The sequence below is a fragment of the Bombina bombina genome, chromosome 7 (assembly GCF_027579735.1).
Source record: "Bombina bombina isolate aBomBom1 chromosome 7, aBomBom1.pri, whole genome shotgun sequence".
NCBI lineage: Eukaryota > Metazoa > Chordata > Amphibia > Anura > Bombinatoridae > Bombina > Bombina bombina.
The window spans coordinates 319,228,125-319,244,215 of record NC_069505.1 but is presented as its reverse complement, the minus strand read 5'-3'; the positions used below and the strand labels follow the sequence as shown (position 1 = coordinate 319,244,215).

The 16,091-nt window shown below is 36.4% G+C and overlaps 1 protein-coding gene across 1 annotated transcript in view; it reads right to left on the bottom strand.

Moving 5' to 3' along the window:
- The window catches only part of CPNE9 (copine family member 9), a 929,037-nt gene that overhangs the window by 89,636 nt on the left and 823,310 nt on the right, over window positions 1-16,091 (bottom strand). Inside the window, exons 15-17 of the mRNA XM_053720970.1 lie at window positions 10,674-10,720; window positions 6,928-7,109; window positions 4,338-4,465 (exon numbers count right to left, since the gene is read on the bottom strand). Coding sequence (XP_053576945.1) covers window positions 4,338-4,465; window positions 6,928-7,109; window positions 10,674-10,720 — 357 coding nt within the window. The remainder of the gene's footprint in view (window positions 1-4,337; window positions 4,466-6,927; window positions 7,110-10,673; window positions 10,721-16,091) is intronic.

Sequence of the window (16,091 nt, the reverse complement as noted above, 5' to 3'; positions counted from 1 at the left end):
ATTATATTTATTAACCCCTAATCTGCTGCCCCCAACATTGCCGACACCTACCTACATTTATTAACCCCTAATCTGCCGTTCCCAACGTCGCCACCACTATTCTAGATTTATTAACCCTTTAAACCTAAGTCTAACACTAACACCCCTTAACTTAAATATAATTAAAATAAATATGAATAAAAATTCCTATCATTAAGTAAATAATTCCTATTTAAAACTAAATACTTACCTATAAAATAAACCCTAAGCTAGCTACAATATAACTAATAGTTACATTGTATCTAGCTTAGGATTTATTTTTATTTTTCAGCCAAGTTTGTATTTATTTTAACTAGGTAGAATAGTTACTAAATAGTTATTAACTATTTACTAACTACCTAGCTAAAATAAATACAAATTTACCTGTAAAATAAAACCTAACCTAAGTTACAATAACACCTAACACTACACTACAATTAAATAAATTCCCTACATAAAATACAATTTAATAAAATTAGCTAAATTACAAAAATAAAACACTAAATTACAGAAAATAAAAGATCTTTAAACTAATTACACCTAATCTAATAGCCCTATCAAAATAAAAAAAAGCCTACCCAAAATAAAAAAAAACCCTAGCCTAAACTAAACTACCAATAGCCCTTAAAAGGGCCTTTTGCGGGGCATTGCCCCAAAGAAATCAGCTCTTTTAATTGTAAAAAAAAATACAAATAACCCCCCAACAGTAAAACCCACCATCCACACAACCAACCCCTCAAATAAAAGCCTAACTAAAAAAAACTAAGCTCCCCATTGCCCTGAAAAGGGCATTTGGATGGGCATTGCCCTTAAAAGGTCATTTAGCTCTATTGCGGCCCAAAGCCCTAACCTAAAAAATAAACCTACCCAATACACCCTTAAAAAATCCTAACACTAACCCCGAAGAATCACTTACCGGGAGAAGTCTTCATCCAAGCGGCAAGATGTCCTCAACGAAGCCGGCAGAAGTGGTCCTCCAGATGGGCAGAAGTCTTCATCCAGACGGCATCTTCTATCTTCATCCTTCCGAAGCGGAGCGGCTCCATCTTCAAGACATCTGGCGCGGAGCATCCTCTTCAATCGACGGCTTCTTCGGAATGAATGTACCTTTAAGTGACATCATCCAAGATGGAGTCCCTTAGATTCCGATTGGCTGATAGAATACTATCAGCCAATCGGAATTAAGGTAGAAAAAATCCTATTGGCTGATGCAATCAGCCAATAGGATTGAACTTCAATCCTATTGGCTGATCCAATCAGCCAATGGGATTGAGCTTGCATTCAATTGGCTGATTGGAATCAGCCAATAGGATTTGTTCTACCTTAATTTCGATTGGCTGATAGAATTCTATCAGCCAATTGGAATCTAAGGCACGCCATCTTGGATGACGTAACTTAAAGAAGCATTCATTCTGAAGAAGCAGTCGATTGAAGAGGATGCTCCGCGCCGGATGTCTTGAAGATGGAGCCGCTCCGCGTCGGAAGGATGAAGATAGAAGATGCCGTCTGGAGGACCACTTCTACCCGTCTGGAGGACCACTTCTGGCGGCTTCGTTGAGGACATTTTGCCGCTTGGATGAAGACTTCTCCCGGTAAGTGAATATTCGGGGGTTAGTGTTAGGATTTTTTAAGGGTGTATTGGGTGGGTTTATTTTTTAGGTAGGGCTTTGGGCAGCAATAGAGCTAAATGCCCTTTTAAGGGCAATTCCCATCCAAATGCCCTTTTCAGGGCAATGCGGAGCTTAGTTTTTTTTAGTTAGGCTTTTATTTGGGGGGTTGGTTGTGTGGGTGGTGGGTTTTACTGTTGGGGGGGTTGTTTGTATTTTTTTTTACAGGTAAAAGAGCTGATTTCTTTGGGGCAATGCCCCGCAAAAGGCCCTTTTAAAGGCTATTGGTAGTTTAGTTTAGTTTAGGCTAGGGTTTTTTTTTATTTTGGGTGGGCTTTTTTATTTTGATAGGGCTATTAGATTAGGTGTAATTAGTTTAAAGATCTTGTAATTTGTTTTTTATTTTCTGTAATTTAGTGTTTTTTTTATTTTTTTAATTGTATTTAATGTAGGGAATTTATTTAATTGTAGTGTAGTGTTAGGTGTTAGTGTAACTTAGGTTAGGTTTTATTTTACAGGTAAATTTGTATTTATTTTAGCTAGGAAGTTATTAAATAGTTAATAACTATTTAGTAACTATTCTACCTAGTTAAAATAAATACAAACTTGCCTGTAAAATAAAAATAAACCCTAAGCTAGCTACAATGTAACTATTAGTTATATTGTAGCTAGCTTAGAGTTCATTTTATAGGTAAGTATTTAGTTTTAAATAGGAATAATTTAGGGAATGATAGTAATTTTATTTAGATTTATTTAAGTTATATTTAAGTTAGGGGGGGGTTAGGGTTAGACTTAGGTTTAGGGGTTAATAAATTTAGAATAGTGGTGGCGATGTTGGGGACGGCAGATTAGGGGTTAATAAGTATAATGTAGGTGGCGGCGATGTCCGGAGCGGCAGATTAGGGATTAATAAATATAATGCAGGTGTCGGCGATGTCGGGGGCGGCAGATTAGGGGTTAATAAGTGTAAGATTAGGGGTGTTTAGACTCTGGATTCATGTTAGGGTGTTAGGTGTAAACATAAAATGTGTTTCCCCATAGGAATCAATGGGGCTGCGTTACTGAGCTTTACGCTGCTTTTTTGCAGGTGTTAGGCTTTTTCTCAGCCGGCTCTCCCCATTGATGTCTATGGGGAAATCGTGCACGAGCACTTACAACCAGCTCGCCGCTGACTTAAGCAGCGCTGGTATTAGAGTGCGGTATGGAGCTCAATTTTGCTCTACGCCTTTTAACGCCGGGTTTGTAAAAACCTGTAATACCAGCGCTGTAGGGAAGTGAGTGGTGAGAAAAAACTGCTTGTTAGCACCGCGCCCCTCATAACGCAAAACTCGTAATCTAGGTGTTTGTGTATTCTACTTCATTTTTAATCAACTATATTATAAAATATTATTTGTGTAAATTATTGTCCTTTTGACAGAATTGATGAGCTTTCAAAGGGGGAATATAGGTAAAAGTAACCCAGTTAGTTTATTTATAAAGACAGGCATTTTTTGTGTGCCAATTTCCCTTAAAGGGACATGAAACCCAAAACTTTTCTTTTATGATTAAGATACAACATACAAATGTAACAACTTTCCAATTTGCTTCTATTATCAAACTTGCTGCATGCTTTTGCAATCCCTTGTTGATATAGGAGCAATGCACTACTGAGAGCTAGCTGAACACATCACATGAACCAATAACAAGAGACATTTATATGTACAGCCACCAATCAGTAGCTATCTCTCAGTAGTGCAACCTTTCTAGGAATACTTTTCAACAAAGGATACAAAGTGAACTACAAAAATTAGATAATAAAATTATAGGAAAGTTGTTTAAAATTGGATGCTTTGGGTCGATTTATCAAATGTTGGGTGGACATGATCCGCAACATCGATAAATGCGACAAATACGCTGTCGGCATTTATCATTGCACAAGCATTTCTAGTGAAATGCTTCTGCAATTCCGCCCCTTGCACATTCGCGGCCAATTGGCCTCTAGCAGGGAGTGTCAATCATCCCGATCGTATCTGATCGGGATGATTGCAGTCCGCCACCTCAGAGGTGGCGCATGAGTAAAGGAGCAGCGGTCTTATGACTGCTGCTTCTTAAAGGGACACTAAACCCAAATTTGTTATTTCATGATTCAGATAGAATATGCAATTTTAAGCAACTTTCTAATTTACTCCTATTATATTTTTTTCTTCGTTCCCTTGCTATCTTTATTTAAAAAGCAGGAATGTGATGCATAGGAGCCGGACCATTTTTAGTTGAGAACCTGGGTTATGCTTGCTTAATGGTGGGAAAATGTAGCCACCAATAAGCAAACACTATCCATGGTGCTGACCCTAAAATGGGCTGGCTGCTAAGATTTACATTCCTGCTTTTAAAATAAAGATAGCAAGAGAACAAAGAAAAATTGATAATAGGAGTAAATTAGAAAGTTGCTTAAAATTCCATGCTCTTTTTGAATCATGAAAGAAAAAAAATGTGGGTTCAGTGTCCCTTTAACTTTGGGGGTAGATTGCAGAATCTGCTGCTTGTTAAATCTACTCCTTTATCTGAATCATGAATGAAAATGATGGGGTTTCATGTCAATGTTTTGATACATACAGGCAAACTTTTCCTTGGCTTCCTTTCATTGCATCTCTCTCTAACAGCATTTTTAGGGTGTTTGTGTCACAGAGGGGTTTATAGCATTAGAGTGCAGTTTTCAGGATGCTGGTGATTTACCTGGCAACCTGGTCAATTACAGATGCAAAGTTGGTGGGACCGTAAAGCTGGACAGTGCGCAGGCTTTTAAAGTACGCCTCTAGTACGCCTTGGATACCAACACAATTTGGGTTCTCCACATCACCGTTCTAAAGCAAGAAATTAAAGATATGTAAATGACAAAAATATAACCCCTACTCTGTGCAAGCGCATGAAGCTACTTTACCTAATGACATGCAATTCCATCATTAAAGGGACATTAAACTGTCGAGTAGATGGTTACTACTCGCTATGGTTTTGTTTTTCCTCCAGTGTCTGTGGCTGTCTTCAAAGTCATTCTCTTATTTTAACTACTTACAAATATCAGTTAGTGAAGCTCTGTATCCTCACACTGGGCGCCGCCATCTTGGAGCTTATATTTGTTATGTAACTTTTAAACTGTGTAAAAAAACTGCAAAAATGTAACACTTCTGCTCTCTATTATGTGAGATAAACTGAAGTGACAGGTACAGATGTCAAAAAGCAGATCTGTGAAAGTGCACTGCTTCTGTCACAGGATGTAACAATGCATGAGCTACAAAATGGCGGCACCAGCTGTATTCTGTAATGAGTTAAAACAAGAATTTTTTTTATAGAGAGCTGTAGGTACAGGAGGGAAGACAACACCATGGTGAATAGTAACCATCCTACTGTAGTTGTACCCAGCAGTTTATCGTCCCTTTAAAGGGATAGTCTAATTCATTACAGCGCACTATTTTTGCATTTTGCAGAAAGACATACTTTTGCTCAAATCGATCACTGTCTATGGGCTCATTTCCATTGAGGTGATAAAGTTTGGAAACTGGTGGTAACATAAAAATTGTCCATAGACTTTAATGGAGATAAATGTTTTTATCACTAGTTTCCACAGGTTACCACCTCAATGGAAACTAGGCCTATGTTGGCCAATCACTTGCTGTGTTTTGTTCGGGAACATCAAGGCTTGAGGGATACTGAGTAGGACTTTACCTATGTCATTAACCACTTAGTTATCAAGTGTCAACTAATGCAAAGATGACATGCTGTGACAAATTATTTTGCGTTAGAATGTCATTATAAAGACATTTTATTCAAGCAGTTATTATAAACCTGAGATGAAATGGCAAATAGCAGTGCTTAAAGGGACATAAATCCCAAAAGTTTTCTTTCTTGATTAAGATAGACCATGTGATTTTTTTTTTTTTACAAATTTCCAGTTTACTTCTATCATCTAATTTGCTTTGTTTTCTTGGTATTCATTGTTGAAGGAACATCTATGCACTACTGGGAGCTAGCTGAATACATTTAGTGAACCAATGAAAAGAGCCATTTGTGTGTAGCCACCAATCAGCACCTAGGTATGCTTTTTCAACTAAGGATACTAAGAGAATAAAGCTAATTAGATAATAGAAGTAAATTGGAAAGTTGTTCACTTGCTCTATCTGAATTATGAAAGGAAAATTTGGGGTTTCTTGTCCCTTTTGTAATTCCACATAAAATGTTTAATTATGCATAGAAAAAAAGAGTTCATCTTCAGAGTTAAATTGTAGAAAAAGCAAATAACAATGTTTATTTTTTTCCCCTTAGAGAGGATGGAGTGCAGCGCAGTGACTGTTTGATCAGTGCTTAAATTGCCACAGTAAAAAAGGTAATAAATATACTCAAGGGTGTGGCTCTCAATACTCGAATATAATCAAGGGGTGTATCCCTTGGCTGTAAAAGAAAACGTTTGTTAGCATTTAGTTTTACAATGCAGTCCTTAATTGCTGATATACACCATCAACATAAAATTACTTTGGTGTCCCTTAAAGGGACATAATACTCATATGCTAAATCACTTGAAACTGATGCAGTATAACTGTAAAAAGCTGACAGGAAAATATCACCTGAGCATCTTTGTGTAAAAAAGGAAGATATTTTACCTCACAATTTCCTCGGCTCAGCAGAGTAAGTTCTGTGTATAAAATTATACTCAGCTGCTGCCCAGCTGCAGGTAAAAAAAAACAAAAAACGAAGCAATGAACAGCAGCCAATCAGCATCAGCAGTGCTGAGGTCATGAACTCTTTTACTGTGATCTCATGAGATTTCACTTAACTCTCATGAGATTTCATTGTAAACTTCCTTACACTGAATAGGGAAATAATATGAGTGTTCACATAAGCTCACTCCTTCCACTGTCCCGGGACAGACATACTGATATGCTGCTTAGAAGTCCTTTACAATGGGATGTGGCTACTGATAAACTTTTGAGGTAAAATATCTTTCTTTTTTACATAGAGATGTTCAGGTGATATTTTCTAGTCAGCTTTTTACAGCTATGCTGCATCACTTTCAAGTGTTTCAACATTTGAGTATTATGGCCCTTTAAAACTGTATTTTTGTTAACATTTAAAAATCACTTACTAAATGAGAGCATTCTAACACCACAATTTAGTGGGTTATTAATTCTTATAATATGCTTGTAATACGTGGCTGTCAAATTAGATATTCCACTTAAATCTCTATAGCTGAAACTGATGCAGTATAATTCATAGGTATTTTGTTTGCTCTAATATACAGAGCCATGAAAAGTGTCACAAGTCATTTACAAACCAGCGGAAACTCATGGGAAATCTTGCCATCTGGTGGGATCTTGGCACCAAAGCCATATGCCGGGAATAATTTGTCACTGTCATAGTCCTGGATAATCTCTCCAACAGCTTTAAGTGCCATTCCATATGCGTTCAGTTGGTAGGGGTTCATATAATGCAGTGAGGTGGGCTGTGAAGGGTTTCCTGAGAATGATACACAGAGAATGTTAGCTGCGCTTAGCAATACTAGCACGGCACACAGTCTCCTAATCATGTGCGTGCACCTAGCTATAAATTTCAGGATTCTCATTTTTGGGCTAGATTACATTACAGATATAAATTTGACAGCTGTCAGAAACAGCAAAACTCCCCATTAAAGTCTGTTAAATAGTTTGTTATCAAAATGTGTTAGGTTTACAACTAGAATGTGAAATAGCATTTTGCCAATAATTAGTTTAACTAATCTAATATGCCCAATATTGCCCCAATTTAAAGGTCAGATTTGATTAAATAATCTTAAAAGTATCTTTAAATGTATTAGGTTTCATTAACTATATTTTTACATTGTAATTTTCTTCAGAAGAGCACTCCATGAGAGCTGTACCTAAATGAATAGTAGATACACAAACTGTTTCTGAATGTGCTCCCATACAAGTTGAAATCATAACTTGAAGGGACAGTCTACACCTTTGCCATCTTAAAGTCTTACCTTAGATTAAGCTGCAAATAGCCTCCTGCACCTTTTCTATATCATGCAGCAGGAACGGTAAAAATTTACTTTACAATAAATATTGTTTCTGGCCACTTTGAAATGGCTGCCAAGCTCAGCCCACTGATGACATCATGATCTGGGTTACATATGGCATCCAATCACAAAAGGGTCACTAGTTGAATTCAACAGACAGTCAATGCTATTCAGCAGAGTGCCTGCTGCATACAGAGTGCCTAGATGTAGCCCAGATAGGGATGTCATCAGTGGGTGGAGCTTGACAGCCATTTCAAAGTGTCCAGACACAATATTCATTTTAAAATAACTTTTTTACTGTTCCTGCTGCATGATATAGAAAGGGGTGCAAAAAATTATCTTGCCGGCAATAGCTCAGGGGCAACACTGTGTGCTACTTGCCAGTAAAAAAATGTTTATCTTATTGGTGAGAGCGATATTAGCAGGGGGCACACTTTAAAAATGAATTACTGCAGCCAATACAAATCATATTAGTGTCTTACAGTAATCATTATTTTCATATACATGGGTATTTCTATTAGGGTAATAAGTACTTTGCATATTTTGACAGAATCACACCACCTTTTAGTTTGCGAGAAAAGAACAGCTCTTCAGGGGAAAAAGGTTTAGAGATCAGGCCAAACCTAGTGAAGAAATTTCAGATACACTAGTAGATATGGGAAAATAATATTTCCTATTATAAATACAATTTTCACACCACTTTATACATGAGTTTTATTTATTTCTACGGTGCAACTTAAATCTTTTTTTTTTCCTGCGTAATTTCAATACGAATTATAAAGGGCCATAATAGTAAAAAAATGACTTGCCCTAATCTGAGTCTTGTGACTGGATCTGTTGATTGGATCAGCTGCCTTTTTTTGCTCAGGACCTGCAGTGCTCTGCAGGTCCCGAGCAGCACTTCAACTATATTTTTAATCCCTTTTGATGGGGGTTAAACACACAGTAGTGCAGAGTCAACAGGTCTTAAAATTACATGCTCAAATGAATTAGGAGCATGACATTTTTCGAGTATTATGGCTCTTTCATTTTTCCATAAAATAACATTTTTGCAGACGATTTTGTAACATTTTTTGGTTTTTATTTTATAAACCTTCACAAAAAACAGGGAACACCCTTTTTTCAGACACACTGTTCTCAAGGTAAAAACTGCGTTTATAGAATTAGTATGTGAGCTTCATAGTACTGGCGAGATTTCTTATAGAATCTCACAAGCCCAGAGAGCGTTAGAGAATTGGGCCCTAAGTAATGTAAAGTGTTTTGAAAAAATGTATACAGTACTGGGGTTCTATACCCTAGTATACTTTTCACTTCTGCATTCTTTTAACAAATACAGGTGTTTGTTACTAGGGATATTGACACTTTGCCTCCAATTGTTACAAACATTCTAACAATTAATCGCTGGTGTTAAAAATACAATAATAATATAATTATAAAAAAATAATAATATTACATTCAATATTAACAAATAATAATATGAAATTTAAAATGCAAAATTGATCTATATGGGTTTCAACTGTGCTGGTTATTAAGTCAGTTTACAAGGCAGCCGGTTTCAAACAAAGTATGAAGTATAAGTAAGTCATTTGAAACTCTACAAGGGATTTACAGCCAATCAGAATAAAGTTAAAACTCACATGAGAGGTGAGTTAAAATAAGGTCTTAGAACGGGTCTATTGTTATATATATTTTTTTTTTTTTCAAATATTGATTTTTTTTATGGGAATATTATATTTTTGGTCCCACTTGAATCATGTCTTTAAAGGGACATTCCAGTCAAAATATAAATGCACATAGATTTATTGCATCTTTGAATAGAAACATAATTACAATATACATATATTGGCAAAAATGCTTTCGGTAGAAGTTATCACTGTTTTAGTGTTAACATTTTTCTCTGCACGTGCACATGCACATGCACGTGAAGCATAGCTAGATATTCTCAGTGCTCCAGCATTTTAAATACTGCAGCTGCTCATAGTGCCAGTGGGGCTTCTATCCTGTTATCAATTAACAAATTAAGTCATTACCAAGTGGTACAAGCCCCTTAAGCTCTCTAAGCAAGTGCTGTGTTTAAAATGCTGGTGCACGGTGCATACTTAAATACACAAATACACTTAAATCTCATCCAACTTCTTTCAACCGACTCTTGTGAAACTGGAACTTAGAGAATAAACCCCATACTCAAAGCTGCTATTGCACTACACTTCCCTGCCACTCCAGATAAGGATGTTTTTTTTTGATTGGAGCATATGTACATAGATCTGCACCTGATTGGCTCACCATCTGTTATCCATTTTTGAAGCTGAATTGGTATATGCCATGTGTGCAACTTTTACTTTGTGTTTAATTACTCTGCAGGTGTTTAAAATACAGTAATAAAGGATTGGAACAAAATGAAGCATTTTATTTTTAAACTACAAAGTCTCTTTAATTTCATTCAAACACAACTTGCATCTGTTTTTGCTCCATGATTTCAACGTAAATCATCATGTTCCACCAATCTCATAAAAATAGAAGCCAGCAGAAAGCTTAACCCTTACACTGCCATAGTGGTTAGCAATGAGTCACAGGAGTTGGGAGATGTTGGTTTTCTTAACTCATTAACTTCATTTTCTTGTTGTAATCATGTTTTTTAATATGATCTCTACAAATAGAAACATATTCTTGTGGCACAGTGATGATCAGCATTACAGTACATCTTCACTGAGCAGGCAGTCCCATACTTACAGTATCTATAAATAGCCCAGTATAAAACTCTGTTGCCACAAATCGGCGAGTCAACTGAGCAGCCCTATTAAAAGGAGAGCAAAGCGAACACCATCTGCATTACTAGATACAGAACTAGTTTTCTTAGCCAATATTCTTTGTGTTGTTATCATAGCAACCGGCTTGTCTACCCCTCTCCGAAGCACTGATATTTACAGGATTCTAAGTTTCACAATTAATTGGAATGTTGATTTTTTTAAAAAGAAAATAAATAAATTAAGGAGCAAGAAAGAAAATCCGCAATCCAGACTCACCGTTCGATGCTGTAAAATCAATGGCTACTGTGAAGTTTAATTGTGTTCTGTGAAAAGGAAGAAAAAAAAAGTAATTGCAGATTCTCCATTATACTCCAAAACATGTTCAGCTGGTTGCACAATTCCTTTGCTCGTTACAAATAGAGCCCGGGAAATTTGGGTCATAGAAGAACTGTCATGATTCAACTTAGTTTCTCATTGATCTACGCAATAATTGTAGGCTGGACTTTAAAGGGACAGTAAAGTCAATATTAGACTTTTATAATTTAGGTTTGGGGCATGTGATTTTAAACAACTTTTAAACAAGTTTGCTTCTGTTATCATATTTGCTTTGTTCTCTTGGAATCCTTTGTTGAAGACAAACACCTAGGTAGGCTCAAGAGTAGCAATGTACTGCAGGGAGCTAGCTGATGGTTTGTGTCTTGTCATTGGCTCTTGTTATGTGTTCAGCTAGCTCCCAGCAGTGCACTGCTCCTGGACATACTCTTCAACAAAGGACACTAAGAGACAAAGCAAATTTGATAATATAAATAAAATGGAAGGTTGTTTTAAATTGTATGTTATATCTGAATCATGAGTGATAATAGATGGTTGTGATCTTATTGTGAGATACAAATCCTTAAAGGGACAGTCAACACCAGAATTTTTGTTGTTTAAAAAGAAAGATAATCCCTTTATTACCCATTCCCCAGTTTTGCATAACCAACACTGTTATAGAAATACACTTTTTACCTCTGTGATTACCTTGTATCTAAGCCTCTGCAGACTGCCCCCTTATTTCAGTTCTTTTGATAGACATGCATTTTAGCCAATCAGTGCTGGCTCCAGGGTAACTTCACGTGCATGAGCTCAATGTTATCTATTTGAAACACATGAACTAATGCCCTCTAGTGGTGAAAATGCATTTAGATTAGAGATAATAGAGTCTTCAGTGTCTAAGAAATTAGTATATGAACCTCCTAGAATTAGCGTTCAACTAAGAATACAAGGTGAAGAAAGCAAAATTGGTGATAAAAGTAAATTGGAAAAGTTGTTTAAAATTACATTCCCTATTTAAATCATGAACGATTTTTTTGAACTTGACTGTCCCTTAATGTTTATTATATTTCTCTTAGTTCAGACTAAGTGCTATTGCATTGTCTTTTTATTATGCATTTGTTGATTATCTACTATATTTACTGGTCCTGTAATAAACACAATACTTTCTGGGTTTAATAAAAATTTAAAAACAATTCTGAAATCAGAATTTTAAACTATGAAACACACTCAAATTATATCAAAGTCAAAATTAAATTTTCATTATTCAGATAGAGCATACAATTTTACACACAAATGTACTTGATACTCATTGTTGGGAGAGCATACTTAGGTAGGCTCAGGAATGTGCATGTGTAAAAGCACTATATGGCAACATTACTTGTAACACTGTTTTAAACAATGGTAAACATTAGTGTGCACTTGAGTGAGCAGTGTTTCCAACAATTTATAACATTGTTACAGACAGTACTGCTATATGTTGCAAGCCTCAAGGCAGAACATGCTGTGATCTGAGAGGTCAAAGAATGGGATACCTGCAGGAGATGTTAGTGTTTTTACTTTGCAGTGCGGTTGTTCTCTTTAAACAGTGCTGTGCTGTGGCTGCACTGAGTAAGTTTTCCTTAACACAGTACAGCCAGAACAAAGCACTTTTTGAAGATAACAAATACTGGGAAGCGAAGCAAAGCGACAGCGCATTGATGGATGAAGGGTTCTTTTTCACTGAAATAAAATCTAATCGCAGAAAGTGAAAAAGTTCTGTCCCATGGGTTTTAAGGCACACTCCTGGGCTAGAAAGTAGAAGGGAAAAAGGAGTGCTTACAGCTGATACCAGATAGGAAGAATGTGTGTTAATTGTAAAGAGCTGGGAATACCCCACTGACAGATATCATAATATTTCATTAACAGTATAAGGTGGTTATCACAGTACTAGAGACTAGCAATCTGATTGGAAGTATTAAAACATATTTATTTTACATCAATGTCACTAACATAAAATCTATATTTGGGGCTTGGTTAGGAGTCTGAAAATCGGCACAATGTTATTTAATAATAAGGAAAACTATACGTTTGTTACAAAAACTCCTACAGATGAGCTATTTAAAGGAATCATCTACAAAACATTTATGCAAAGAAACATCTAGTGTACAATGTCCCTTTAAATATTTTATATATATATATATATATATATATATATATATATATATATATATATATATATATATATATATATATACACTGTGTGCAGAATTATTAGGCAAATGAGTATTTTGACCACATCATCCTCTTTATGCATGTTGTCTTACTCCAAGCTGTATAGGCTCAAAAGCCTACTACCAATTAAGCATATTAGGTGATGTGCATCTCTGTAATGAGAAGGGGTGTGGTCTAATGACATCAACACCCTATATCAGGTGTGCATAATTATTAGGCAACTTCCTTTCCTTTGGCAAAATGGGTCAAAAGAAGGACTTGACAGGCTCAGAAAAGTCAAAAATAGTGAGATATATTGCAGAGGGATGCAGCACTCTTAAAATTGCAAAGCTTCTGAAGCGTGATCATCGAACAATCAAGCGTTTCACACAAAATAGTCAACAGGGTCGCAAGAAGCGTGTGGAAAAACCAAGGCGCAAAATAACTGCCCATGAACTGAGAAAAGTCAAGCGTGCAGCTGCCAAGATGCCACTTGCCACCAGTTTGGCCATATTTCAGAGCTGCAACATCACTGGAGTGCTCAAAAGCACAAGGTGTGCAATACTCAGAGACATGGCCAAGGTAAGAAAGGCTGAAAGACGACCACCACTGAACAAGACACACAAGATGAAACGTCAAGACTGGGCCAAGAAATATCTCAAGACTGATTTTTCTAAGGTTTTATGGACTGATGAAATGAGAGCTGATGGGCCAGATGGATGGGCCCGTGGCTGGATTGGTAAAGGGCAGAGAGCTCCAGTCCGACTCAGACGCCAGCAAGGTGGAGGTGGAGTACTGGTTTGGGCTGGTATCATCAAAGATGAGCTTGTGGGGCCTTTTCGGGTTGAGGATGGAGTCAAGCTCAACTCCCAGTCCTACTGCCAGTTTCTGGAAGACACCTTCTTCAAGCAGTGGTACAGGAAGAAGTCTGCATCCTTCAAGAAAAACATGATTTTCATGCAGGACAATGCTCCATCACACGCGTCCAAGTACTCCACAGCGTGGCTGGCAAGAAAGGGTATAAAAGAAGAAAATCTAATGACATGGCCTCCTTGTTCACCTGATCTGAACCCCATTGAGAACCTGTGGTCCATCATCAAATGTGAGATTTACAAGGAGGGAAAACAGTACACCTCTCTGAACAGTGTCTGGGAGGCTGTGGTTGCTGCTGCACGCAATGTTGATGGTGAACAGATCAAAACACTGACAGAATCCATGGATGGCAGGCTTTTGAGTGTCCTTGCAAAGAAAGGTGGCTATATTGGTCACTGATTTGTTTTTGTTTTGTTTTTGAATGTCAGAAATGTATATTTGTGAATGTTGAGATGTTATATTGGTTTCACTAGTAAAAATAAATAACTGAAATGGGTATATATTTGTTTTTTGTTAAGTTGCCTAATAATTATGCACAGTAATAGTCACCTGCACACACAGATATCCCCCTAAAATAGCTATAACTAAAAACAAACTAAAAACTACTTCCAAAACTATTCAGCTTTGATATTAATGAGTTTTTTGGGTTCATTGAGAACATGGTTGTTGTTCAATAATAAAATTAATCCTCAAAAATACAACTTGCCTAATAATTCTGCACTCCCTGTATATATATATATATATATATATATATATAGGGACACACAGGACCCTTTAAAGGGATATGACACACAAAAATGTTATTTTGTGATTTAATAAAGAAAGCATAAAACAGGGGGGCGCCTCATGTGTGTATCAGCATATTCAATGTCGAATGGAAAGACGTACAAGCCAAATCACTACTCTCATTTCGTATGAGTACACTTATGTACTGGTAGAAGCAGGCTAGTAACTCAGGGTATACCAGCTAACCCTCACTCAGCTCCAGGTATACAGTAGATAGTACAGGTGCGGTCCAACCCACTAAGCAAGGGGATGACTCCAGGTGTTCAGGTATAATGTATATACCAATGCTATACCTATCAAAAAGGTACTTCTACAATGTTTGTGATAAAACAACTTGTTTATTAAAACCAATTAAAACCAATAACAAGCAGTGGATATAGAGGGCATATGCAATATACCCCCTATCTAAACAACGCGTTTCTCAGCCTACACTACGGTCAATTATTTTCATTAACATTTTGCTGTTTACTATTGTTTTAGGCATATCTTCCACTATAGTATTGTCATCACAGCTAGGTGTTTATTTATTTTCACCAGGAACATCCAGTTCCAATAGTTACCACTATAGATTATTTATTTCCATTTGATCATATTAATATTTATTTTATATATATTAGTGAGCAATACTCATTTAAGTTATTTATTTCACTTAATTCAGTCCTGTCACAGTAGCTAAGTCACTGCAGCCTAATTCAATTATCTCTCATTGTAGTTCACATGAACATTAACAGACAGGTACAAACAAAATTAATTTCTGATAGTTTGTTAATAGCTGCGCACATTAGTACGTTATTCACGATTTACACAAATTGTTCACATCGAGTCACCACAAACAAATAGTATTGGTCTCAATAGGTATACATATTATTTGGTATTGGAGTGTTTACATCCGATGTAGGCGTGACTATATCAACACATCACTCAGAATGGAAGCGGATCATTGGCCGCACGTATCAACACTAAAAGGGCATTGCACCTTCCAGTTTTGTGTTGACGTAGTCCCCTGAGCACTGAATTAGTCATTGAGCGTAACAGGCTGTAAACACGATCACTATAGTGTTACAGCTTGTGATTTCTAAAAAAAACATGTAACTGGTAACAAGAGACCAACGAAAGGTACTATCAACACTGACACCAATAAGTTAGGAGCGTGATTTTGAATTTAATTTGATCCACTAGAAGCTCATATAATAATGCATTTTATATCTTATGCGAGTGATAAGAAACTAGCTCTATAAGGTTTGTTATAAAAATAATTCACACACTACAAATCAATCTATAACTTTGTATGTGTCAGATAGTGGACTATGAATAATTTGGGGTTACAAGGTTTAACATCATGAAGTGGGACGAAACCTTATTAAATAAATATGTATTTGATACCAGTTGGGACATTAAGCCATAGTTGATTTACATGTTTTTATTTGAATTGGTTCCAAACTTTCACTTATGTTTTATAACATTGTACATTAATGTTCCCTATAGAAATGATGAGTATAGGGATTACCATGAAGCTATATATATTGAATA